The sequence below is a fragment of the Gallus gallus genome, chromosome 7 (genome assembly GCF_016699485.2).
Source record: "Gallus gallus isolate bGalGal1 chromosome 7, bGalGal1.mat.broiler.GRCg7b, whole genome shotgun sequence".
Lineage (NCBI taxonomy): Eukaryota > Metazoa > Chordata > Aves > Galliformes > Phasianidae > Gallus > Gallus gallus.
In genome coordinates this window covers 31,456,902-31,483,572 of record NC_052538.1, presented here as the reverse complement: position 1 = coordinate 31,483,572, position 26,671 = coordinate 31,456,902, and the positions used below count along the sequence as shown (strand labels likewise).

The window sequence follows — 26,671 nt, the reverse complement described above, 5'->3', positions numbered from 1 at the left end:
CATGATGCCTTTAATGGTAATGTGAATTTATCAGAAGACTTGTATTCAGCCAGTGTGCTATTAAATATATTTAACATAACTCTGCCTTTCTCATCAGTAGTCTTTATATCAAGTATGATGATGCCCTAAATGGCTGGACATCTAGAAGGGGAAAGAAACCTCTTGTGAACTTGTATGTCTGTTTCACTTTGCATTGATAATGTATTGCTTATCTGTTGGGAAGACTCTTGATTCTTGTAGTTCCCAGTGAAGTCACCGTTTTCATTCACCATTTTGTTTTCATGATTCTACTTTTCAACAGAAAGAAAAGTAAGCTATTTTTTTTACTATATGAAACAATACTCCTCAATATCTTTTTAACTAGCTTTCTTCTACTTGCAGATGTTTGCCACCATTATTGTGTGAATTCTGAATCATGTACTATTTCTGATGATGGAAGCGTAGAATGTGTCTGTCCAGTACGATTTGAAGGTCCAAAATGTGAAGTGGACAAGTGTATAAGATGTCACGGGGGACACTGTATAATAAACAAGGACAATAATGACATAGTATGCAAGTAAGCATGTGTGTCGGGAAAGGGGGGCTGTGTTCAAAATTATGTATCTGTAGCCATTATACTGTAGTTTATTTTAAATCTGTGAACAACCAACCCTTGAAGTGATCACATCAGAACAGTGCCTTTGAGTGTTCAGCTACTGAGTCTGGGTTTACCCAGTGGCTCTTGACTTCTTAAAACAACTTTTGGAGTACTGTTCGTGGAAGGAAGCATAGCGCAGAGGAAACTGAATGGTCTTCAAATCATAAAATCGGTATTCTAATGTGTGGATCATTATAATGTGGTTCACTAGATTTATTAGATAGTGATTGTTTTCTTTTTCTTCTTTTTTGTCCTTTTTTAACTATGGCAGTTGCACTAATGGAAAGATTGCCTCCACATGTCAGTTATGTGATGGCTACTGCTACAATGGTGGTACATGCCAGCTGGACCCCGACACAAATGTACCTGTCTGTCTGTGAGTATCCTGCATTGTGGAGACCATTCAAATCTCTCCCGGCCAAAAAATACTAAAGTTTCTATGAATGTATCTGTTATTCTGATTTGTGTAGACAGTAAAATATTTCAGTTGCAGTCATAACATTTGGTACTTTTTTCTGGCTATTTATGTAACCCGATACTTGATCTACCTATTTTGCAATATTGTAGATCAAAAGATACACCCTAGATCTATATTGTGAATGTATATAGACACAAAGATGCATCTCCTGAGACTCCTAATAATTTCAGGCCATGTCTAAAGCTCACAGAGGTGTGTGGGAATGGAATCAAATGTACAGGATAGTTGCCTGTTGCTGCTTCTCAAAGGTGGATTAAGGTTTCTGTAGAGATGGTCAGAGGTGATGACAAGACATTTCTGGAGGGAAACTAATGGCTAGAGAACAGGAAGAATAATGTCAGTGATTATTTCCTCTGTGAGTCCAAGGACATGCTCTTGTACCTCTTGTTTCAGCCCTAACTTTTACAATACCCATAGGACCTTGGCTGTTCTGGGATGAGATATCTCTCTCCCTCCTGCAGAAATGCACCAATGTTGAGAAAATAATTCAAGATACATTTCCTAAGCCCAGATATCAAATACCAAAGGAAATATGATTTTGTAGTCTAGGCTGTTAAGTACTCTCTTAAGAGGCAGAAAACCCTACATTCTGGTCCTTTCTTGAGAGCTACTGTATATCTTCTTGTTCAGCTGCTAAACATTAAATACAGAAGTAGTCATTGTAGCAAGAATTGATTTTTTTTCCTGCTCTCAGTTACACTGAGCTACTGAAGTCAGGTTCCTGTTTTTGTGTTGTTTTTGTTGGTTGGTTGGTTGATGGGTTTGGGTTGGTATTTTTTTTGTTTTTGTTTTTTTTGGGGGGGGGGGGAGGGAGGGTTGTCACATTTGCTTAGTAAGTCATCCAAAATTTTCTGCACTGCAGAAGAGCTTCATTGTGGAATAATATTCCATTTCTTAGTGGAGATCAGAGTATTCTCCAGGAGAGTATGAGATACTCGAATTAGACTCAAGTGTCTGATTCCCAGGGTGGCATAAATTATTGTCCAAAGGGATATAGTATTGCAGCAACTTTTTGAATACATGTGCACAGCCACCCCTGCCTTTTTGACATGTGTGAGGTGGATGGACTTCGAGAAAGTATTGATCGTATTCAGATTCTCAAAGAACTGACTATGCAAAGGGGGAAAAGTGTAGGGGCTGTACTATTGGAAGATTGACAAGAAATGTTTAAACTTTGTGGTTAGAGACAGTGGAATGCAGTTCTACGCTGCATTCCTTCTTCAGTTTTAAGTGATTTTGTCTATTATTATTATGGCTAGTTTGGAAGCTTGAAATTATTACTTTCTTTTTCTTAATTAAACTGGCTTATTCTTTTTCACACTCATATGGAACGCCATTGTATTTCAAGGAAAACAAGTTTCAAGCATCAATTTGTGTATGGCTTTACAGTGCACGAGAGCTGCAGCATATGCCAACACAGCTAACAATGCTAAGAAGGCTGAAGTTTTGAAGGTCCTTGAATTGCCTCGTATTGATCAATCAATACGAATGTGTAGTACAGTTAACAAAAAATACTGAACACCTGAACGCATAAGTTTGTAGAGGCTCATTGTTTTAAGTGTTTGATAAACTTTGATGAGAAAACTTATCAGTGTAGTTAAATTAGATCTTTCCAGGATTAAAAACAAACAAACAAAACTAATTTATTTATATCTGTGGGTGTGTGCCTATGTATGTGTGCGTGTCTTGCCATCATTAAATGTAATGCATTTAAAATTTGTTCAGCAAAAGGCAGAATATTTATATAGGTCTATTTTACTGAAATTCTGCAGATGCTCTGTGGGGTTTAAAAGTCAGCGCTGTGACCAGAAAGTGAACCCTTGTGATTACTACTGTCAGAATGAGGGAATTTGCACTTTAACTGCGTTTAATGAACCAAGATGCAAGTAGGTTTAACCTTCCACTTAATGCTGCACATTCTGTGACATCATTTCAGGCCACAGTTCATTGGTTCAAGTCATGCACGTTCACATACATTTCACAGTATATACATAATCTGGGTACTCGTTTCTGTAATGCACACTTACCCTTTGATAGTTGCACTTATGAGTATATTTAACATACCGTTGGAGTGTCCATGTCATTGGAGGAAAAAAATAAAAAGCTTTATTTTTAATAAGTGTATGGAAAATACTGGAAGTGCTTCATGGCTTTTAGTGTTCACATTTTGAGATGTTTTACCAACTTAATCCTACACAGCATAAAGCTTAGCAAATAGTGACATTGCATATGTTCTGTAGCCTAAAACCGACTTATTATTTCCTATCTCTATAGGGAAAGAAACAGAGGAGCTATTTAGCTACCATTTCAAGAGTTTAGCTTGTATTCATAAGTCTCTGTGTAAACTTTATAAAAATACACTGTAAAATAGCACCTCTTAAGCAGAAATGTTTGAGCTTTGTTATAACTTTGTCTTCTCTGATGAAAAAAAAAGCATGAAAGAGATACACTTGTGTGCTGTATTTTGCTAAAGGATTTGAAGTCTATTTATTCAAGGGAAAAATTTAATCCCCATCAGGAAATAAACAGAAAGCACTGTGAGAATTGGTATCATTGTATAATAGGTAGCAATGAGAGCAACCAAGGTATGGTGAATAATCTGATTTTTTAAAACGATACAATCAAAAATCCTTTGCCAGTGTTTTTCAGGCAATGAAACTCCAACTAGAGCTACCATAAATCTATAAGAAAGTAAATTGGAGCTCCATCTACCACAAATTAAAATTTTGAAGAATATGGTCTTTTGGTGAGCATTTCTTGGACAGTTTCTATTTTTCTATATCATACTTGGCTTTTAAGAATAACTTAGCTCAAATAAAAAAAATGTTGCTCCTTGTAAGGCCATGAAATGCAAATACCATTCCTCCTTTTCTTCCAAAATGTTGGAGACCTTACCTGAGCTCTCAAGAAGATAACAGTTCAAAATTTATTGTGGAGCATTTTAATAGAAAAAATAATCTGAACATAAAGCATGAAGAATTACTCTTATAATTTTTAAGAATGTATTAACCACTAAAAAGGTAAAAGTTTACTTTTTATTAAACGGATTTTAACAGATAAAGATGAATATATAATTATTTTTAATGTGATTTTTTTATTGCCAACCAGGATTGCATTCTCTTTCAACTGTAGTCAAATCTGTCAGAAATATGACAGTCGAATTTAAACAAAGTTATTTGAATTAGGATCTTTCTGAGCAGCATTGATATTTGTTTGTGACGTCACGCATTCTCTTCTCTTGATCTTTTGATCTAGTTTAACTATATTTGGTGTCTAAAATACTTTTTTGTTTTTTTTATTAAGATATTAAATCATATTTAAACCTCTTAGTCTTTGTGTTGATAACATGAATTTTAACCTCTTTCGTGGATCTGTGTGTGGCCAGATGCCAAATGAACAAGTTGCTTGATAGATAGAGAATTGTAGTTCCATGTGTGTCAGTCCTTGCCAGCCACAGTTCCCACTTCTATTGTTTCCTATATCTTCTTTTTGTGGCACAAATTAGCTTTAAACTGAAGCTTGTTTATAATTTTACCAACCTCGTACTGTCAAGTAGAAGACTTCAGGAAGGAATGAAACAATCCCATGCTTCACTAGAGTCATTGTGCCATGGAACAGCAATCTGAAAGCCTTTTTCTATAAGTTCTGCTCCATGATTAGAGAAAATAATGTACCCCTTCAGCATGCATTGCTGGTCACACTGTGTGTGACATCTACCTGGTCTCTAAGAGACAGTTAAGGGTTTACATTTTTCTTAACTAGTCATGGGTGGACAATTTCTAGAAGGAAGGAATTGGAAATAGCTGATTTTATTTTAATTCAGTAAGAGCTCCTCTGCCTCTTTGCAGCCAAATCAGTTGAAAAAGCAAACTTTATGCATAATAAAGCCCCTATTATCATTCAGTAAATACTGGAGAGAATAAAATTTATCCATTCTTAAGAACAATCCCATAGCCATAATTATGCAGAACTATAAGCCTATATTAACTTACTGTCCTTTTACCAACCTTTACTGTTAGGGTTGATTTTTTTTTTTTTTTTTTTTCCCCAGAAATCTTCCTATTTCAAGGTTTTTGAACTTTGAATCAAGTAAATATCAGGTTCACATGGGAAATAAGACTTGTACTTTCCACCTAACAAATTTCTGAATGCAATAAGGCCTTAACTTGACTATACCTCAAAGTCCAAAAAAGGAAGAATTTGTGGAGTTGGTCTCCAGCTTTAGTCAATGCTCTACCATGTTGCAAAATATGCAGCATAGACTGTTTGGGTCTTCGATGTAAAATCTTACACAATCTAAAATATGAATTATTAACATTATTTTTCATTATCGTTTATTTTATTTTTCTGTATTATTTTCCTTCCTGCTCAATAATGAAAGTTGAAAGAGAATTTCTTATCAAAATGATAAAATTTGAGGCATTAACTTTCTGAAAATTTCACTGCTGTGGGTGTCCTGTACCGGTATAGTTTTGTATTCTAGTTACTGCCTTTGTGGCTTTTACCTATTAAGTTTATTTAAAGATATCTTCTGTATTACCTTGTAGTGGTATGTGGGAGTGGGGGGGGAGGAAAAGGGGACACGTATGACATATGTTGAAATTGCTCTTTAACTTCATCAGTCCATTGAAGAAAGAATGAACTTGAGATCAGATGCAGATGAGAAATAATCAAGAAATGTTTTTTCCTATTTATTGTATGAACTGTCATTTGTATTTGTTCTGTAGTTTACAGTCAAAACTGACAAAAAAAAAACCAAAAACATTCTGTTGGTCCTTTTCAACACCCAAGTGAATGGAAAGAGAGTTTATAAATGTTTTAATAGGCTTTTGAATGACCCTGAATTTAATGTGACAACAGTAAGATTATATTATTATGCTGTCTAAATAAGATGGTAGTCATTTTTTCCTTCTTACACTACTGTACAGTATACTTCATCTTAACTTCAGAGCCCCTGTTTCCTAGGTGTCAATCCATAAGAAAGAGAGAAATTCAGAGGACTGTTCACAGTATTAAATTAGTTGCCTTGGTTAGAAGTGTTGACTCTTCACAGACCTTTAGATTGCATTGCATTTCTAAACTAGAATGTTATTTCTTCTACAATGAAGAATAAGTCATCCTAGACACTTTAATTGCTTACACTAAGTCGATCTGTGGCTCTGAGTGCAAATTTTATAGAGAAATCAGTGATCTTTCAAATTAACGAAAAGGTGCATGCCATAGAGGAGCTTGAAGGAAAGCAAGATTATGGTAGCATAAGAATCTGACAAGTGAAGGATGGAGAAAGAAGAAATGACTTCATTTCTAAAATGAGAATTTTGTCTGAGCAATATGTTAAGAACAGTAGTGGGAAAAAAAAGTAGGGAGAGGAAAAAAATCATTTTCTTTGTATACAAGGACAAGAAGCTTGAGGTGATGACATGGAGACAGCAAAATAAATACTTCCTGCAGGAATGTAATGAACAAGAAAGATATTTTACCACCTTTATTTTTAGTAGGTTGGAGAGAGAAATTCTATGTGTGTGCATGCATGCGTGTGAGTGCATGTGCGTGTGCATGTGCACACACATCTGCATGGGTACATTTTATGCAAATCTGAGTGAGTTCCCCTACGCAGAGTGTCCTCCGTATATCTCATATTCTGTAGAAATACAGATTGCTTTTCCATCCAAGAAATTTATGTGATGCTGTACCCCTCTATTGATATTTCCTTCCCATTGAAAAGACTTCAAATGCGAGCAGTTTGTGTATAACTTGTAGAAACAATGTAAGTACATGTGTGCGCATAAGTAAATGTAAAACTTTAGCAGTGCTCTGATCAAAAAAGTGCTAAAGTATACCCATAATCTGGTTGTGGACAAGAAAGAGATGTCAGTGAAGTACCCTGACTGGCATTTTCTGAAGGCTGAGTAGAAAAAAAACTACAGAAAAAAACTACTGCAGCATGGAACAATTATGGCATCAAGAAGACAGCCTAAGAGAAGGCGATTTAACCATGATAGACAGTATAAATCATAGAGCAGAAAAATTTATAAAATATCTTGCAATAAATGTTTTCCATATGCTTTCTGAGGATATATTTAATGAGCTATCTAATTATAATTACAAGACGAATTTCACAGTGTTATGCTAGTTCTTTGAGAGCTTTCATTTTCAACCAAAAAAAAACCAAAAACCTGTTATAAATGTCTTGAATTTGAACATAATCTATAGGTTGTAACTTTATAATATAGAAGACTTTTCATCCAGTTTGTATTATAAACTAGCATTAATTTAAAGGTCTAAATGTGAACAGATGTTTGAGAAGTGCTTGATACAGAAATGGCAAGATGTTGGAAAGGAGGAGAGTGTGTATCCTTCATTGCACAGTTAGATTGTAATGCAACTGTCCATTGTCCATGAGTTTTCAATTGTCCAGATAAAACTTGAAGAGAATCTGCTGCTGTGCATCACTGCTCATTTACCTCTGTAAGAAGGAGAGAAAACCTTGGTTTGTCATGTATCTATTGATCCAGTCATTTCTCATTGTTTTAATATTTTTACCGTATCAGTCTTTTGCTTGATTGCTCAATGTAATTTCAACTAAAGTAGCAGTCATCTAAACACACTTAATGTTCATATAGTAGGTCTATATTATTAAATTTAAAACATGTGCAGCATATGTATTGTATACAAATAACTAATTTCTTACCTTGGGATAACAGAGGCTAAGATGTATCTCAAGGCTTGTTCCTTGGCAGTGAATATTATGCTCCATTTGTGTGTATTAGTAACATGCAAAAATTAAATTCATAATTAAGGTCACATTTTTCTTGTATGTTGTAAACAAATTTAAGATTGCTTGTGTTGCTCAAAAGTAATTTTCTGCCTAACTTTGGCAGTGTTCCTATTCTTAACTGTTAAAATGACAAGGTAATCTGTATTTCTACATCAATTTCCTTTACTTTGTGTCCATTGTAAGGATATCAAGTGACCAATATACTAAAATGTAATCTATTTTTACATAAAACAGTTATGGAAATGTTATTGGAGAGTTTGTGAGTATAACTCTATAATACCATTTCTCTGTATAAAGAATGCCTTCATTCCAAAATCATTGCCTTTTTTTTTTTTATAAGGAATAGTTCTGTGATTTACCTTAGTGCAAGGATTTTTTTATACTAAATTATCCTATAGTTTGTGGGAAAAAATAGGGATTGTTTCCATTTCTGTCTTTCAGTGCACTTTAATACAGATAGTAAATAACTATAATCCAGATGTTCTCTGCTCTCATATTTCAAGTATTTATAATATTAATGATATTTTCCAGTGGAATAATAATGTGTTCTTACAGTAGGGGAGCTGGATACATTCATTAGCATGTTTATTATCTATAGCTTGACCAAGAAGGAAAGCAAAGTTAGAAAATTACTATATTAGTTTTTTTTATGTACGAAACACTCTCAATTCCATGTCAACCTCTATGTCGTAATGACTGTTGCACTGATTCTGTTGTACTTATTAATCTTTTAGTGCTGCTCTCTCTCATTTTTTGGTTGCACATGGGTATGTTGAGTTAGAAAGCAGTTCCCGCAAAAGTAAGTTTAACTGCATAGTGTGCCTTCTATATTATAATTTTATGACAAAAAAAAAAAAAATAGGGAAAGAAAATCCAAAGTGCCTCCAATTTGGCCTTTTTACTATCATCTTTTTGTTCAGACATTTCATAGTCAAATAGTTCCTTCTGACCAAGTGCCTATATAATTGAGTTTAGAGCATTTCAGCACACTGACCTATAAGGGTTGTAGAAAGAGGAAAGAAATGTTCTCTCTCGCAAATAGGTCCTGTAAAGAACAGCATGATCAAACTCTGAAGTATAAATATCTGAATTCTAAATGTTTCCCATTACAAATGGGATGCCTATACAATTTCAGTTTAGAGTTTTTAAAACATCTCCCTAATACTATTTTCTCTGCATAATAACCCCTATTGCATAGGCTCTGTGTTTCTCAGACTGTATGTTTCCGAAACAGCCACCTCTTTCTATATGTAGACTTAAACTGTAATAAAAGAGCTGTAGCATACTTTCATTAATGACCTTGGCAGCAGGCCACATGCAACCTTTGTTTATCACATTAACTTTGAGGATTTATATTGGCATTCTCTAGGATGTTATTGCTCTTTGATTTATTCACTGATTCCATGGGGGACTGGGAATTTTCACCTGTAGTACCTTGCACCACTTGGCTGAGTACATTCTCTCCTTTGCTGTCAAGCTCCCCACTGTTTCATTTTGTGTTTCTCTGTATAGCCTACATTGGGCGTTATCACTGTCTCTCTTCACAGTTCTTGATAACATGGATGTCTTCAACGAAACCATTGGCTTTTTGCAATTCTACTTTACTAATACCTTTTTGTTTTCTTTTTTGCCTGTATTGCCAATCTCATCTCTCTGACCATAAAAGTGTTGGCAGTGCTACAGAACCAAATGATTTGGAAAGGTACAAAATTCTGTGCATCCAATTAAAGCAGAAATCAGTTCCCATGCTGGATACCGAGTAGCCTGAGTTTAAAAATCAGAAAAGTCTAGTATCAGAAAGTTGTCTGATGTTATTAAGAACAACTTATGTCTACTGTATTTGAAGACTAGTAAAAGAGTTAAGAACTGCTTGTTTTTCCCACGTTCCTGCATTAACTGTCACCTATGTCCCAGCTCTGTCTTTATTAATGTGCCGCCTTCTGGCTAATTCTCTGTATCAAATTCCCTTCCTAGCAACGCGTCTTTCCCCTGGACTTTATTTCTTTTTCTGTTCTGCCCAAAAGATTCTTCCCTATCTTCCTGGACCCCAAGGGGCAACCATTTTACCTCTAAGGAGGAGGGACAGAAGGAAATGATCGCCATCCTGTCAGCTTCAGTCCCATTGAAGTTATAGGTGACAGCAAGCATTTGGAAAATGAAACTGAAGTGGCAACTAGCTGTCATGATTTTATGAGACTTTTATTAAATGTATCAGAAGTGTTTCAATATTGCCGGCTTTTGCAATTAAAATGCCAAGATACATAAAGAACTACCTCCCGCCTTAATTTGTTCCTCTGTTTGCTATATAGAGAGCTGTAGGATTTCTTTCTTCACCAGCTGTTGTGGTGTCATATCTGTGTTAAGATTTTGAGGAGTATCTACAGTATGCACAATTTTCTCATAAGCTTATGCTTGTGTATTTCAGTGGTGAATCTTCTGCTCGCTCACTATCTTATTTTCTTTTAAGTGTTTTAAGGTAGGTCTGCAGTAATGATTCTCTTATACAGCAGAATTTTCAATTGAAGGATTTAGATATAAAGTCAAGGTATGTCTAAATCTTAAAGAATTATTTCCCTTTCCAGAGTGAAGCATTATGAGAAAATGGACTCTCTTAACAAGCTTTAATCACACGAGCTGAATTTCCAAGAGCAATGATGCAAAAGCTCCAGTGAGAAATATAAAGACTTTATTTCATGGTTGTCACATACCAACAGTTTTGATTCTCTTTAGAATAAAATAAGTATAAAGATTTATAGTGTCTCTCTACAAGAATGGAGATTTTTGCAGCCGTACATTAAATGGTAAACTTCGGGGGGGTGGGGGGGGGAGGTTCCTTAGATATTAAATAGTGTCTTAGTAAGGTAAGCTATCAGTGTAATTTCTTCCACTTGATAGGATCTATAGAAGAAATGGAACAGATGTGTCCTTAAAAATACTGAAATCATGTGTTTTTTGTGACTTGGAATGAGCTAAAATGGAGTGAGAATGCCAACTGTCTTCAGTTTTAAAATATATTATTGTGAAACATATTTTCTGTAATTGAGTAACAACTGCAGAATTTTATTCACTGGAAGAAATGTTTTCTATTTAAATAAGTAAAAGAACTTGCTAGATCATAATGCAAGTAATCTATGTAGGAACATTTTTGAACCAATTATCAATTAATGAGCATGGTTTTTAACGACCATCTGTGCATTGTTTATCTCTGTGGAGTTTGAGCTAAGTGTGTACGATATCCTACTAAGAAAAGAAAGCAATAAGAGATTGGATCCAAAGACTGTTCAGACTTAATATGAAACCCAGTAAAGGGATTTGTCTGGATGTTGAATCGTGCTCAAGGAGGCTTAAGAGCAAACAGAGAAATTAGCCTTTCTTCTGCTGTGATCTGCAAAAACAGAGGAGGATGAGAAGCATTGCTAGCAAACCTGGCTGGGACTCTTCTGTAACAATTTCACAATACTTATCTGGAATATTTTGTACCTTTCCAAACCTTTTTGTATCACAGAACAGTGTTACTCGTGCATGTCCAGCTCCAAACCTGGCAGTTTGTTTAATCCTTAGAAAGTTATTAGATAACAGTTGTTCTTAGAACTGCATGCAAAGTAATGCTCTATTGCATTTTCCTAAAGGCAGCTCTTATTGAAATTCATAAATAATACAAAAATACTTAGAAAAATATGAGTCACTTTGCAATATGCAGCAGTGGCAGATGAGAAGTGACTGCTTCCTGATGTTTCCACAAGGAGAGTTTCAGGTTCTGTAGTAAACTTAATCATGCTTACAGCCGGATGAATAAGCAATTGGATTTCATTCAGGTGTTTGTTTCAGTTTCTGATGGATTTGCTGAGACTGCGTGTATGGACTCCTCGTTTGTTGGTTTTTTTATGTGCATAGGGAGCAACTTCTCAGCTGAAGAAATATTTGCATATTGATATTCACGCAAGGAAATTATAGCATCTTTGTGCTCATCCAACACCTGGCTCATATTCTTAACATTAGCAGTATTCAAGGACCTCTGAAGCCAGTAGAGATACTCCAGTCCCTTCAGATCCATAGCTTTTTGTGCTTTAACTCACACACACTTACATGTATATATTTCTGTAAATATGCATGTACTTACATGGTTAAAATTTTTAAAGTATGAAGTGTTAAGTTATAGAATTTTTGGTAATACGTTCAAATGCAAAGAGAAAAAGAAGGACAACTTCAGTAAACTGTGAATATCACTCAAAAATTGGTCTTAATTGTGCGAGTAAATTATTACAGTCGGGTCTTTGAAAATTATTCTGTGGTAAACCTTTCATTATTCAGTGCAATGGGGAAGAACAGCACCCTGGGAAGAGGCAAGGAGTGCAGATACTGGAAGTTACTGGGTGCATGTAGTTATCTATGACCAGCCAGATATGCATTGTTTCTCTAACAATGAATTTGGATTTCATTGTTAGAGCTTCTAGATTAAGGTTGACCCTAAAACAGTAATACAAGTAAACCCTGCTAGACTAAGCTGGCTATGCATGGATCTAGCTCACATTCTCCTTCATTACCTCATAGTTAGAATTGGTATAAGATGCATTAATACGCCATTGGTTATTGTTTTACTATCTAATAATTTTGGAAAAGGACTCTGGAATCAAATGGTGGTGATAATAATAGGAACTGAAGCTGTAGTTTTGAGCTAAAGCCTAACTCTACATGTTGTAAGCACCATGGCAGACTACTGATAACTCCTTTCCATGATGCTTGTTGATCTTGTAGAATCACAGTTATTTGTGCACCTCTTTAGAAGGTGCTGTTGGTCACTTTAATAGGTTAGTGTGTTAACAGCTGATGTCTAATTAATTCTACCATCTTAATTGGATTTTTTAGATGCTCCGCCAACTGGTCAGGCACACAGTGTGAGAGGCCAGCTCCCAAAAGCAGCAAGTCTGACAATATCAGTACAAGTAAGTACTTCAAATAACAGCTACCGCCCCTCCCATTTTGGTCAGTTTAGAAAATTTAAGCTGATGATGATTTAGAATAAAACTTTGTGAAATATGTATTGGTTATCTATATTAAATGTAAGAGGGGGAAAATCAAGGAGTTTTTTCAGTGTTTTGATTGGCATTCAGTGTTCCATGAGATGGTTTGGATCCATGCCATGCACTACATGCTCACTGCTTCAAGGCTAGCCTGCACTCTTCTTAAAGTGTATCAAGTGACAAGTACCCAGTGATATCACTGCTGTGCAGAGAACTAGTACAAGACCTCTGACCATCTGAATCCCACTGAAGGCATCAAAAATAGAGTTGTAAGCAGTTCATAACTTTTGCATTGGCTGTCTGCAGAGCTTTGAATTTTACCTACTGTGAAAATCATCCTGACAATAAGAATAGCTCCTGTCATATTTTTTAAGCATACCTGCAAGCATAAAAGGATGGCGTTGCTGCAGCATTGGCAGTTTAAACTGGACAAGGTTCCCTGTAGTGCACTGAGTATGCTGATGGTACCCTGCTGTATATCTCAGTCACATTTAACCCAAAAGGAGCGGGGGAAATGAATTACCCGCTATTCAGGTCAGCTTGATCCTTAGATGAGATCTTGCTAGCAATCCAGACAAGTGACATAAAACTTACAAGCTGAAAACAGGCAAAAAACCTAGATCAGTATTTCGCGTTGAGGGAATACCTGCTATGATTTAGGAAGCAGGTGTTCATCTTGTGCCTGCTGCTGGACCCCAGGCTGCACTGTGGTCCCCAGGCAGCTTGGGAGGCTGTTGTCCAGGCATTTTGTTGTTGTTGTAAATTTACCAAATCCTTTTTCCTCCCTTCATCCATTTCTTTTTGACAAATGTGATCTTAAAATAGCAATTGTTGTAATGTCCCTTACGTGCTGAATCTTCCTAAGCTGCAGTGAATTAAGGATGCTTCAGGTTTTTGTTCAATACTGCTTGCTTTATTTTGAGCTTCTGAGGATCTGACTTTCAATAAGCCTTTAGGTAGAATTCAAGGACTCTTTTTTGCAGTTCTTTATTTAGACTGCATGTCGTGTAGAGCAGAGGCTGCCAACAGCTTGTTTGGAATGAATCAGCTGATCTAACAGTGAAACAATGAGCTGAATTTTCATTTTCCAAATTAAGTATTTTAAAGGATATGATATTAAACGAAATGCATTTCATTTCACATTGGTATATTCTAAAGACCTGTAATCTGTAAGTGCAGACTGAAAGTGTTTGTTACATATATTTCTTTAGTCCTATGTTAGAGCTAAGGAATTCTTTGAAGGGTACCACTGCTGACCTTATTTTTGCAGATCTTATTTTCAGTTATCTGCCAAAATAACATCCAGGTGATATTCTTCTCCTTTTCCTCCTCTCCTTTAACATTGCTGTCTGATCTGTGCACTATTTTTCTGCTACATTAGGCATTACTGTAGTTGTCTTGATTACTTAAATCAACGTAACAAAATCGTTGGCGCTCAAGTAGAATGCAGTAAAAGACTGAAATGTGCCAGCCATCCAGAAATGAATATTGCTTGTTACTCTTCACGTTTCCCACAAATAAATGCAAGACATTGATATAAATGCTAACAGTAGAATTAGTCATGGAATTACAGAATGGAATGGGTTGGAAGGGGCCTTAAATTCATCCAGTTCCAACCCCCTGCTGTGGGCAGGCTTGCCACCCACCAAGTCAGGTCTGCAATCAGATTCATACGATTCATACTTACTGAATATTTTAAATGAATAGTTGCGTTACTTAAATATAATACTGAGGATGATGGAGGGGCAGTTGGAGTCAGTGATTATAGTTCTTAAGTCCAAAGTGCTCAGCAATTCCATACACCTTCACATGTAATCTCTGCAAAGGAGGGCAGGGTTTAGAAGAGGTGTGTGTGGTAACAAAAATACTTGCAGCGTTTACACCATCTGCAATGATATTTTTTTCATTGAGCAACATTCAAATCTTATATTGATGAAGATCAACACATGACATTTCATTTTTTGGTGAGGGAATTTATGCTTTTTTAAATCAACTGTGTTATGGCTGTTAAGAAACAGTGGATGTGAGGATTCAAAGAGATTTCCTTTTACTATTTTAGGAAGCATTGCAATCATTGTTCCTCTTGTTTTACTGGTGACTTTGATCACTACTCTGGTAATTGGACTGTTCCTCTGCAAAAGAAAACGAAGGTGAGTAATTCTGTACTTATGTATGAAATAATAAGCTAAATCTCTTAAATTTATGCAATTTTTATATCAAAGGTATTTTGATATAAAATTTTGAGCAATTTATTTGTTTATTTAAAATAGATCTGTTTCTGGATTCAGTGTTAGTTGCATTCTGGTTCTTATTGGAACAATTGCTATTTCATATCTTCATATTCTGCAGTAAATAGGAAGGTATAGGTCTTGTCAAGTTTGCTTAATTCTGCCAAGGCTATATAAGGATTAATAATTTTATCCAGAGACTTACTGAACTTCATAAGCAGAATTAATGTATTTTTTTATAGAGCCGTGTAATTTAGAAATTCTGTTAACGTCTATAAATACTTGCAGAGAGAGCTTGTGCAGAACTTCCAGTTTCTAATCATAGTTCACTCTGGTTTATTTACATTGATTAACTCTTTATGATTTTGTGTTAGTGAAGATGTAAACAATGTACCTACTGTAGAGTCCCAAGCCTTGCCATCCTCACTGAAATTCAGTATGTGAAGAAAGAAAGAAGAAAAAGAAATGTTTCTTCTGTTTGAAAAGCCAGTATAATACACCCCTGGCCATACTGTTAGTAATGCTGACCCTTAGAGGCTCCATAGATGTCAGATGCTACTGTTACTACAGAACAAATTTACCGATAGCCAAATCCTTAAAACGAGTTGCTGAACTGTAAACTGCTTCGATGGAAGAAGTTAATCATCAGTAAAGAAATAGAGGGAAACTCAATAAATACTTTTTTCTTTATATTTTAAAATATAATCTTTTTTAAAAATCTCTTCAAAGACTGTAAAGCATGAAAAGAGGTTCAGATGTTCAACACTTGTACTCTAGGTAGTGCTTTTAAGGAGATGTTTTTTCTGTGCCATTTCTGAAAAATATAGATCTATATTAGATTTCAACTATTAACTGCATCTTTAGCATTAAAGCAAGAGGATTTGACCATTGTCATATTGAATGTGACTTGCCTATTATTACCTCCGTTTCTTATATTTACTGATAACAAACTCAAGGTTAAAAATAAGACTCTATTACTAAACTTTGAAAAGTATTCCTGTTGAGCTCCAGCTTTCCAATAACTGCTGGCAGAGGATACAAACTGGAACTATGAGAAGCCTTACATTTTTAATGCATCACAATGAAATCATTTGCTTGTCTGTAGATTATGACTCTGACTTAGAACAGCTGGTTTGAAATGAAATTGAAATGAATGAATGAGATGACTCATATTTGCTCCATCTTTATTACTGCAGAGAACCTGCAACATATTTGCAAGGCTTTCCTTGGGATGTGAGGGAAATCAGGAAATGGTGGGGGGAAAGTCAGGGTCGTAAGGACTGTGTGAGTGCATTCATACCACTATAGCCAAAATGAGAAATACAATAAAAAACAAATTCCAGCCTATGTGAGATCTACACATATGCTCAGATTGCTACTTTGCTTAAAAAATGCAAGGATTTTCTGAGTTTCTGCAGGAAATGCTTTTCATCCTGTTGTTCTTAATAATTTTTAAGATAAATAAAACTTGTTCTATTTCAGGAGAAAGCATCCAAGAAATAATTTGTAGCTTATTTCTTGTGTTTCTGCATTACAGGACAAAAACTATAAGACGGCAACCCATTATAAATGGAGGAATCAATGTTGAAATTGGCAATCCATCATATAACATGTATGAGGTGGGCCATGATCACAGTGAAGGTGGTCTTTTAGCCTCTGATTTTACTGTAAATGCAGAAAAGGTAATTTTTTCTTTTTCTAATGGCCAATATGCTACTTATTTTTTGTCTTACATGATACTGGCTTTGAATACAATTAATAGGAACAAAACAGTGATAGTTAGATTTAACTACACAATAAAGACAAGTTAGATTTAATTAGAAAAATACTTCATGTGTATATTAATGTTTGTTTTTCAGTCTGATTTCTAATGGACATTGTTTTCTAGTGCCTGCATTGTACCAAAATAGTGTTGGAACTAAGCTACAAAATGAGTTTTTTTTGTCATGGAATTAATACTGAATGGAAGTATGTTATTATACAGTCTAGATTTTGAAGTGTGAGAGAGTGTAATTATACTCAGGAGATTTAACTACTTATACACCAACTTTCAAAAGCATAAAGAATTCAGAATCCTGGCTGGATAGATTAAATGTTTACACAAAACTTGTAAGTATTACTATTTTTTTTTTGTAAAAGATGCTGTCATTTCTGCAGCACCACTCCTCAGTGATTGAACATCCTGAGTGATGTGACATGGGATGAACAGGGTAATGCTTTGATATCTTTCCTAGAGCTCTGTAATCAGACATACACCAAAGGGCAGCCATCGTTCTGTGGCATTTCTGACAAAGCAATAACCGGATTACTGTTAGCTCTAGGAATGTCATCTCTGAATCACATAGTCAGTGTGCAGAATACAAGAGGTAAGCTGAAAATGGAGTTACTCCCTGGAGAATGAGTAACTGAAGTAATGCTCTAATCCTTCATGGAAAAAAAAAAATAAGATTTTAAAATGCTGAATTCTATTCTGGTACTGAAACCAACAATTTCTCAAGCTGAAGAATACCTGTTATGAGATTATTTTTCTTTTTTTTTTTTTTTTTTTTTACTATACATCACTCCTGAAATAATGGTTTCAATCAGTACACTGTTTATTTAACAGTGATAAGTACACATGGAAAATGCTCTATTAGCACAGAAACTAAAATTTTCTGTTTATGCAGGCCAGATACATAGGGGGAGGGCCCACTGCATTCAAGCTTCCCCACACAGCTCCTTCAATCTACCTAAACTCTGACTTGAAAGGACCACTATCAACAGGGGTGAGAAATGATGATTCAAATCCATTTCATTCCATCACAACCCCTTGTTAAAGAAAGTTTGTCTGTCATTTTAGAATAGAGGCATTTTCTGTTTGCTTTCTTTTTTATTTTGTTTTTGAGTTTTAAAAGGAAAAATGACAGGAAGTTATATGTTTTCATTTTGAAATAAGGGTTTTCTCTCTGCATACAAAATTAAATCTATACCTATCATTTTAACGTCATCTAAAACTGCAAATCTGTCTTCACAAAAGCTTGAAAAGCCAGTAAGCAATGTGATGACTTTTCATAGCATTATATAAGGTTAGTATAGCATTCACAGCTATATATATATTAATATATTTTCAGTTTATATGCAATTACAGACACTTAGTGAAGCTTATCAAGGTGAAAGAAGTTCCCAAGTAAACAGAAAAAAATGTCTTTTCATTTTAGAGGGATTTGATACACATTAAATGAACAATTTCCTTTAATACTTGCACTGCGTTCTTGGATTGTTCAGCTTTCAGTGAATTTTTGACAAAAAATCTGAAGGCAGTTACTTTTAAGACAGCAAGACTATGGCTACAGTTCATCAGGAATTCAATGTTTGCAAACATTACAGTTGAAAATTCTAAAAAGGAACATCAGTTGATATTCATTTTCATGTGCCTCAGTAAATATATTCATCCTTTGTGCCATTTGCATTGCATGACTGTAATACGTTCTTTAGTATTTGAAAATTTAACCATTTGTAAAGGGTGTGATGTTTCTGATGGGCCACAGAACCATTGATGAGCTAGAATCAGTGCCTTTCTCCAGCATTAACAGTTTCTGTTGGTCAACTCTCTCCAGTTATGTTCTGTACCTCACTGTACTTCATTAGGACCCACACACAGAGTATATCATGAGACAGAGCCCACTATTATATAAGAAGTAACACAGTGAGGCACTATATAAGTGCCAAGAGTATTTGTACTGTTGTAGTTATCATCCTTAACGGTAGTGATTAATGACACAAAGTCCCGTGAATTGGCATAAACCTAAATTTCTTTTGATAAGCATTATGAAAAATATAAAGATTCAGATTCAATGGGAATAGACAAGTACAACTGAGAACTGGCTCTTATAACTTGCTACAGCAGATATCATATATTTGTGTTCCATTAATACAGAAGAGTTACTTGTTTTTCAAACCTTTTTTCTTCCTCTATTCTAAGCAAGAATAAAGCAGCAGGCACTCCCTTTGTCACCTGCAGTAGATGGAACAGGCAGCCTTTAGCTAACCCCAAGGAACAGGTGCTTTATCCACCCAGCCTAAAGAAAATCTTAACCCTGGGTTCAGAAGAAGTATTGATCAGTAGGGAGAACATGAGTTAAGATTCTAAACTTTTTGTTCATTTGTTACCCAGTGTGCATTCAGCTTATTGACTAATCCAACCAATTCTGTTTTGGGTAATGTAAAATGTAGCCACTTCTTACATACACAAAAATATATATAATTTACGGGGGTTTTTTTCTGTCTTACTGTTCTTCCACTCACAGTATTTGTATAAGAAAAGCTGCATTGTTTAATCATTTATAAATTAGAGGAGTATTTTGACCATAAACTACACTTTCCAGTTATTAGAGGTAAAAAGCTGAATATCTGGTTGGATAGCAAAGATCTTCTAGGAGACGATAAAAGCACAAAGTATGAAGAAATTGAGACATTTATATTATAAATCTTGGAAGGTGCTTTTGTCATAGCATTAGTGGTAAGGGAGTGAGTTCCATCCATTTTACGCATCCTTTTATACTGTTAAATGTAGGACATTTCTCATATATTCAAATGCTTTGCAGATTTAAAAATGGACTTGTCCTATAATGAAGTACCATTCATTGCAATAGATTTGTCATTACAGTCCAAGTTACCAAACTTGTTGAGAAAATGCTTCTCAATTTGTAAATACTATGATATGTTAACAGTTACGCTGGTGTATTTTTAAAGCAAGTTTAATTTACATTACAAAAGTATTGAATTTTTGGTCAAATCATGTTGTATATTTGGGCCACAGAATTCGAAAACATGGTCAGCTATTGATGGGATGCTGATGTCTTAGAACAGGTAATATATGGAAACTGTTGGTTGCAGTTTTCTACTGTTAAACTTGTCACATGGTCTCACAGTGCACCTTCTCTATAAGCTTTGTCATATCTATTCTGAAATCTTCCAGTGTAATAAGGTGGACAAGTGAACTTCAGAGACATTATTCAAGGTTTTTTGTTTTTATTTTTGTCATTTCTGTTACGGTTTTAATATCATAAAATGCTGCATGTCATGCCATTGATTATTTTAATAGCATGTCTCATATCACAAATTTAATTTGAACTAAATAATTAACTCATTTTTTGCAGAAATACAGGTATCTATTAAATATGTCCAATTATATTTTATGTGTACTTGTTCTAGCTTTAACCACACCATTTCCATTTCCATCAATGTTTATCTTGGTTTAATTTGTCTGATCTAATATATGCTTAATTTCTCTGCAGCCAACAAATTACTCCAATCCAGTATATGCAAAGTTATACATGGATGGACAAAACTGTCGAAACTCCTTAGCAAGTGTTGATGAACGAAGAGAACTCCTTCCAAAGAAAATAGATATTGGGATAAGGGAGACTGTGGCATAATCTGCTGTTACCTTTTATACTCTGTATAAATGTATAAAATATAAGGATTACTTTTCTATGTACCAACAGTATTATAATTGTTTTGGCATCAGCATTACCTCTGTTTTTTTGTTCTGTTGATTGTTTTCTGAGTTTTTCTTTTGCTGATGACTTTTGACTGACCATTTGTAAGGTATTTTTATGATAAAGAAACTGCACTACAGTACAATTTACAACAATGCTGCTGAAATAACACACCTTTAAATTTGTTAAAATTGCAAACAACATATTCGTTTGTAGCGTGAAAATGAGCAATCTATTTTCTATGAACTTTTTTGGTTCTACTTAATCAATGAAGATGGTATTTGCACTTTTTCATTATGTAGTCTGGAAGCTGTAGTACAGTGTGTAATTTTGTTTATTTTAAATGGTGAAAGAATGATTGAATGGTCTACTCTCTTCTTTGTGCCCATTAGAATTTCTCTTCAGATCCTGATAAAGCTAGATAACTTTTCACAAACCAACATAACTTGCTTTTAAATTAGCTTTAGGTTGCCAAGAAGTAAGCAAGACTATAGAAATGAAACATCTAATGATCTGCATGAACACGATGATTATGTTTCAGAAATTCAGTGACTGTACATGATATACTAAACATATATACCATGTAAACAAGCTTTGTATTTATTAAAACCTTATAGAACATAGTAACGATATATCTTGGAAGCTGAAACCTTACTTGCTGTGGGACAAAGCATATGAACTCCAACAGTCCTGTAGGACAGTAGCCACCCTAGAGCACAAGAGGGCATTGCCTACACATGCATTATATGTTTATTCACTTAATCACATGCATTACTTATGGATTAATAATTCCCCAAACATGTACCAAGCAGTAGGGGGGAAAAAAAATAGACACAAAAAAACACCTTAAGCACATACACACACACACACACATATACACAATCGCAGCATTCAGTTTTGACCATCACAAATAAGTCACACTTGTTTAGAGATACTAAGGAATCCAAAACACTGCAGTTTCTTTAAATGAAAATGAACTATGATATTGATAAGATAAACCGTAACCAAATTACACAGTAGTTAAACCTTACCTAAGACTGAGTTTCAATAGTCTGGGTTCAATATTGCAATCCAGCTATCTGGAGTAATTTTCAGTATTGGTTTCCAGCACTTGCTCTGACCTGATTTGTTTTCTGTTGTTGCTAAGAAGAAAGATCTGATTCAACTTTTTTAATTTTCATGAAAATAAAGAATACAATGTCTTTCAGGTTTGAACTGAATCAAAGTATTTTATACATAACTTTAAAGGCACAAAAGACTGATTCACACATATACAGTGGAGGATTCTTCCTTCCTCTGCTAGACGTGACTGACTTTTAGTTATCATAATATATTAACCTAACAGATTAAATATGTTTGTGGTTGCTCTTTCTTCCCTTTGTACAAGCATTACAAAAATAACTGCTGTTTTATAAAAGATTTTTGTTGTACTATTGTGCATGCATACTACCTATTTCTAAACTTTGCCATACTGGGGCCTTTATAAAACTCCTGATTTATGTAATACTAGTGCAATTTTGCTTGAACAATGTTATGCATATCATAAACTTTTTCAGGTTCTTGTTTAAGTACATTTTTTTAGATGGAACAGTATTTTTCATTTTGGTTATAATAGTCATTTTGCCTATGTTTCTACAATGAAGTGTTAAATACTTTATAAAAAAAATTGTTGACTGACTTATTTAAATGAAAATTACATACTTAATTCAGTGTGTTGACTAATTTTTAAATTTAGGATAAAAAATGAAAACTAAAGGAAAAGAAATTGAAGGGAAGGAACGTTGCTTTGTACAAATGGCAAAATTCTTTTTTTATGACAATTTTTGCTTTTTATACGACTTCTATTTGAATGTTTTCACAGCTCTGCACGTTTGGATAACTTAGGTGTATGGCTGTATATTCCGTCAATAGAATTTTAAAACTATTTTGTTTTCTACAGAATTACTGAATAGTTTAATACCATAGAGCTATGACTCCAGAGGTTCTGCCTTCATTCTGTTGAACCTTCAGATAGGATCTGGCCCTCAATTTTAACACAGATGTAGTTTTTATGGGATGTAAGCAGTTTTTCTTCTCAGAAATGTTTATTTTCTGGCAGAGACAACCTCGTTTCTTCAATACTCAGGCAGAACTATGTTTTAACCAATGGGTGTGCAGGTAACACGAGTTTGAAATCATAAACACACGAATCTGGTGAACTTTATCTATTGTGGTGTCTCATGTCATCTTTCAGTGGGACATTTTTGTTTACACTAGCTTAAATGTAAATTAATATTAAAAAAATTAAATTCATTTATTTTCTTAGAAACACACAGTTGATGTCAGTGTAGTTATTAGATATTGGATGTTAGATCAGAATCTGATCTTTACCTTGTAGGCAAAATTTTGATGGAGATATTGTGTTCTATCACTGCCATGCCTTAAAGTTCTTTCAGTTGCACACTATAATAATCCCCAGTCGATTTTTTTGTTCTTTATTTTTTAACTTTGCCAAAATTCTTCATAGGAGTCGTTTCTCGCAATCCTTTAAGAGCCCCCAAATCCCCACATTCTGTATCTGCACAAACCACATAATGAAAGATGGACAATTGAGAACCTGATCAGTAATAACCTGTATGTGCATCCTCATAAGTTGAGTGAAATAATTTTGTGCCCCAAACTGTATAAACAGTTAAAAGGAACAACAAAAACTTTGAACTTTCTACATCTCCACAACCATTCTGCTGTTATTAATGCCACAGATTTTTGTGTGTTTTAAATTGGCATAAGCTTAGAAGAAAAGAAAAAAAAATTGGATAAATGTGCTTGTATCACTGATTAAAATGTCTGACTCTTCAGGATATTGTTGCAAGGCTTTTTGTGGTTGCTTTCCTGAAGATACTAATGGCATTTCATGTGAAATGCTTATATGTTACTACTTCACTGAATTTGTAAGGTTACAATTATTTTTCCACGATGCTAATAATTTTTCTTGGCAGTGTGAAGCAGTTTATTGTTTCCATACATATCAGGTACTAAAATTATTTAGAAAAAATGGACCTTCTGGTAAATCTAACCCTGAAAAATACAGTTTGTTTTTTTTCTTACACTTAGGCAATGTCTAAGCAATGGTTCCTGGTTCCTGGATGAACAATACTGCTCTTTACTTTCACTACATGCATTTTTGTTGAACAGAAGAAAACCATATAAGTAATTTTGAAGGGTAACATGATGAGCTCCATTACAAATTGCATTCCCAAAAGCTTTGCTGATGGAGAAGCTTTGCAGAGAACACAAGGAAAGAAAAAAAGCACTTGTGCCAAACTTTTTGGAATTTTGTCTAATAGTTAAAGTTCTTAATTTTTTTTTTTCTGCTAGGATGTTTACACATTAACAGTGCAGTGGAGTCTCTGCATAGTGCTACAAGCTCTCATTCTTCTATTCAAGAGTTTGCATAAACACAAAAGCGTGACTTAAAAAAATGTTCAAAACTACAAATTGAGTTGGATGATGCTTGTGCAACTTTGAATAGTCATTCTGTACAACTAAGATAACGTGTGAACAGCTTTGGGATTATGAAATACATTTGAGAACATTTATTTTGATTTTGATTTTTGAATGTCTTTTATTTACTGAACAATCGTGTTTGATATTTACAGAAGGAAAACTCTGCAGTGGAATGCCTTTAAAATTTATTTCTGAGTTGATTATCTATCAGGTGAGATAATGGATAAGGTCCTAACATAACAATAATTAACTTACTTGTATCAGGCTGGCAGTGACCATAAATAGTGAGGTCACACGGAGTAAAAATTGGTTTAAATACATTTCAGAAAATCTGTTTCACATGGAAGTGTATTCTCATAGTAGTGAGAATAAAATTGAGTTTCTTCTCATACGTACTCCTTTTTGGAGGGTAAGAAAATAATTTAAGAAGGAAATCATGTTGATAATAAAAAGTCCTCTGGGTAATCAACTTTAAAAATAGAGACATTTTTCATGCAAAAAAAGCAAACAAAATGTGAAGCTCGTTTCTGTAGCCCTGGGCACCTCTGCAAAGAATTGAGGCACCTGGAATTTTTCAAGTCTTAGAGAGATGGATTGAGGGACACGTATAGCGAGCAGAGGGAATGATAATTTATCATCTCAGTTCTCTAATTTATCACGCTTACCATCTCCACATGTGTGAAATACAGATCTAATGAAAATAAGGGTTTCTAATTTAGTGCCCATACTGTTAGATGACAAAAAGGAGCAGAGAGGCATAAAGCATCCTTTGGTTCCTTATGCCAGCTGCACGTCTCTCAGTACATGTTGTGACTTTGTGACCTCTGACAGTGGCCTTCAAAGTAATACATGAATAGAGGAAACTGTCTTCTAGCCTCTGGAGAATACTGAATGAGCTCTACCTAGGAAAAAAGATCATACAAATGCCCCTGCTACTGCTACTAAAGCTAACTGGTTTATTTTTTGAAAGAAAAAAAAATCTTTTTTTAAGTCAAGCTATGTTCCTATACCCAACACTGATACTATATATATTATATATATACATATCAGAATGGATGTGTCTTTACTTACAGCAAAAACTCATTTTAACAGGTGAGTAGAAAGGGAGGGTCTGTAACTCCCACAGAAAACTCATGGGCTATATTTATTAAGGATTATTGTTAAGCTCCTTTCTTTAAATTACTTCACGTCATGTTGAATGGTCAGCGTGGAGGGGAAGAGGATACCAGTTGGTCACTGAATTTTTCTGAAGCTTAAACAATCAAATCTGAACGTAACAAGAGTTGGCACTGCAGAAGTCTTCAGCAAATAGTTGCATAGTATTGATTCTCACTTGCTTCATGTTGGTAGTGCACCAGCAGCATCCTTGTGCCATGTAAGTATGTATTTAGTATAGGTGATTAATATAAGACAATTATATAAGTGGGTTTGTATTTCTGGTGATACTACTGAAGATCTACTCAGCAGGTCAGCATTCCACTGCTGGAATAACTTAGGAGTACACTTGAGCCTCAGAGATGGATTTCTTCCTGTTTTGGCAGAGCCAAATGCGTGGATGGTTGAACCTGGTGCCAGCCATACCCACGTGCGCTGCACCCTGAGCTTTGCAGTCAGTCTGCAGTCCAAATGCTTGGAGGCAATGCTAAGATACAAAGTTTTAACTTGTTTAACTGTTAGAAGAGTTGGGTATCACTTATATGGCTAATGTGACATACCTAGCTAGGGACGGTGAAGTCCAGGTTCACTGGGAAGTTAGTAGTAAACCCTTTAATAGCATGCTGTTGCTGGGCATGGTATTTTTGGATTGCATGGGCAATCACATCTGATAGGAAAGTCAGAGCAAAGATGTGGGCCCTCCCTGTGTTTTGCTGGAGCAAGTCTCTGCAGTGGCTTTCTGCCATTTCTGAAGACTTTATAAACTAATGATGATTTTCACTGTGTTACCACAGTGGTCAGTGTTGCATTGTGTCTGACAACAGCATGCTGATAGGTCAGGTAAGATATCATCTTATTGTGGCAATTGGCATGACTTTGGTGGCGCATTGTAGCCTGGGATACATGCTTCCTGGTGAATTACATGAGCCCTGAATTTCAAACAGAAGATCCTTATGTTGGCAAGTACGAACCAGAGTAAATAAATCCATTGCTGTTTTGGAATTAATACTGCCACTGTGAGCTTAAGGTAGCAAAAAAAAACCTGAGATTTTTATCTTAGTTTTATTGATCCTGAATCCAAGCTCTTAAGAGCTTTGGTGTTCATTGTATAGCTGATGTTTGTGTCCACCACTCTCTGCAGTGAGCTACTATGCAGAGCTGCCATGAGGTGCTTGGCGTTGCCAATCAAATTCTGCATGCTTGGTGAAATTTGATACGTAAGTATTTTGTAAATCTCGAGCTTTGAACTTACGTATGTGAAAGTATACTTCTTAATTTGACCTTTCAGTGTTTCACAACCAGTTTTCTGTATCAAAACAAAAAGGGAAGCAATGCAAGTAATGCTAGAATAATGCTCCCAGGTAGTTCAAGGTGTCTCCCACCTTTTATAACAGTGTCTCAGAAGAGG

At 35.0% G+C, this 26,671-nt stretch overlaps 1 protein-coding gene across 6 annotated transcripts in view; it reads left to right on the top strand.

Moving 5' to 3' along the window:
* The window catches only part of LRP1B (LDL receptor related protein 1B), a 581,170-nt gene extending 556,964 nt beyond the window's left edge, over positions 1–24,206 (top strand). The window contains exons 85-93 of one of the 6 annotated variants that reach the window (XM_015289891.4): positions 382–556; positions 909–1,013; positions 2,888–3,001; positions 12,760–12,836; positions 14,974–15,064; positions 16,680–16,824; positions 17,809–17,907; positions 19,941–19,990; positions 20,419–20,554. In XM_015289891.4, coding sequence (XP_015145377.2) covers positions 382–556; positions 909–1,013; positions 2,888–3,001; positions 12,760–12,836; positions 14,974–15,064; positions 16,680–16,824; positions 17,809–17,907; positions 19,941–19,985 — 851 coding nt within the window. In that variant the 3' untranslated portion in view covers positions 19,986–19,990; positions 20,419–20,554. Of the gene's footprint in view, positions 1–381; positions 557–908; positions 1,014–2,887; positions 3,002–12,759; positions 12,837–14,973; positions 15,065–16,679; positions 16,825–17,808; positions 17,908–19,940 lie in introns of all 6 variants that reach the window. The other 5 variants (XM_015289890.4, XM_040703825.2, XM_422146.8 and 2 more) reach the window with 5 other exon arrangements.
* Positions 24,207–26,671: the final 2,465 nt, after the last annotated feature.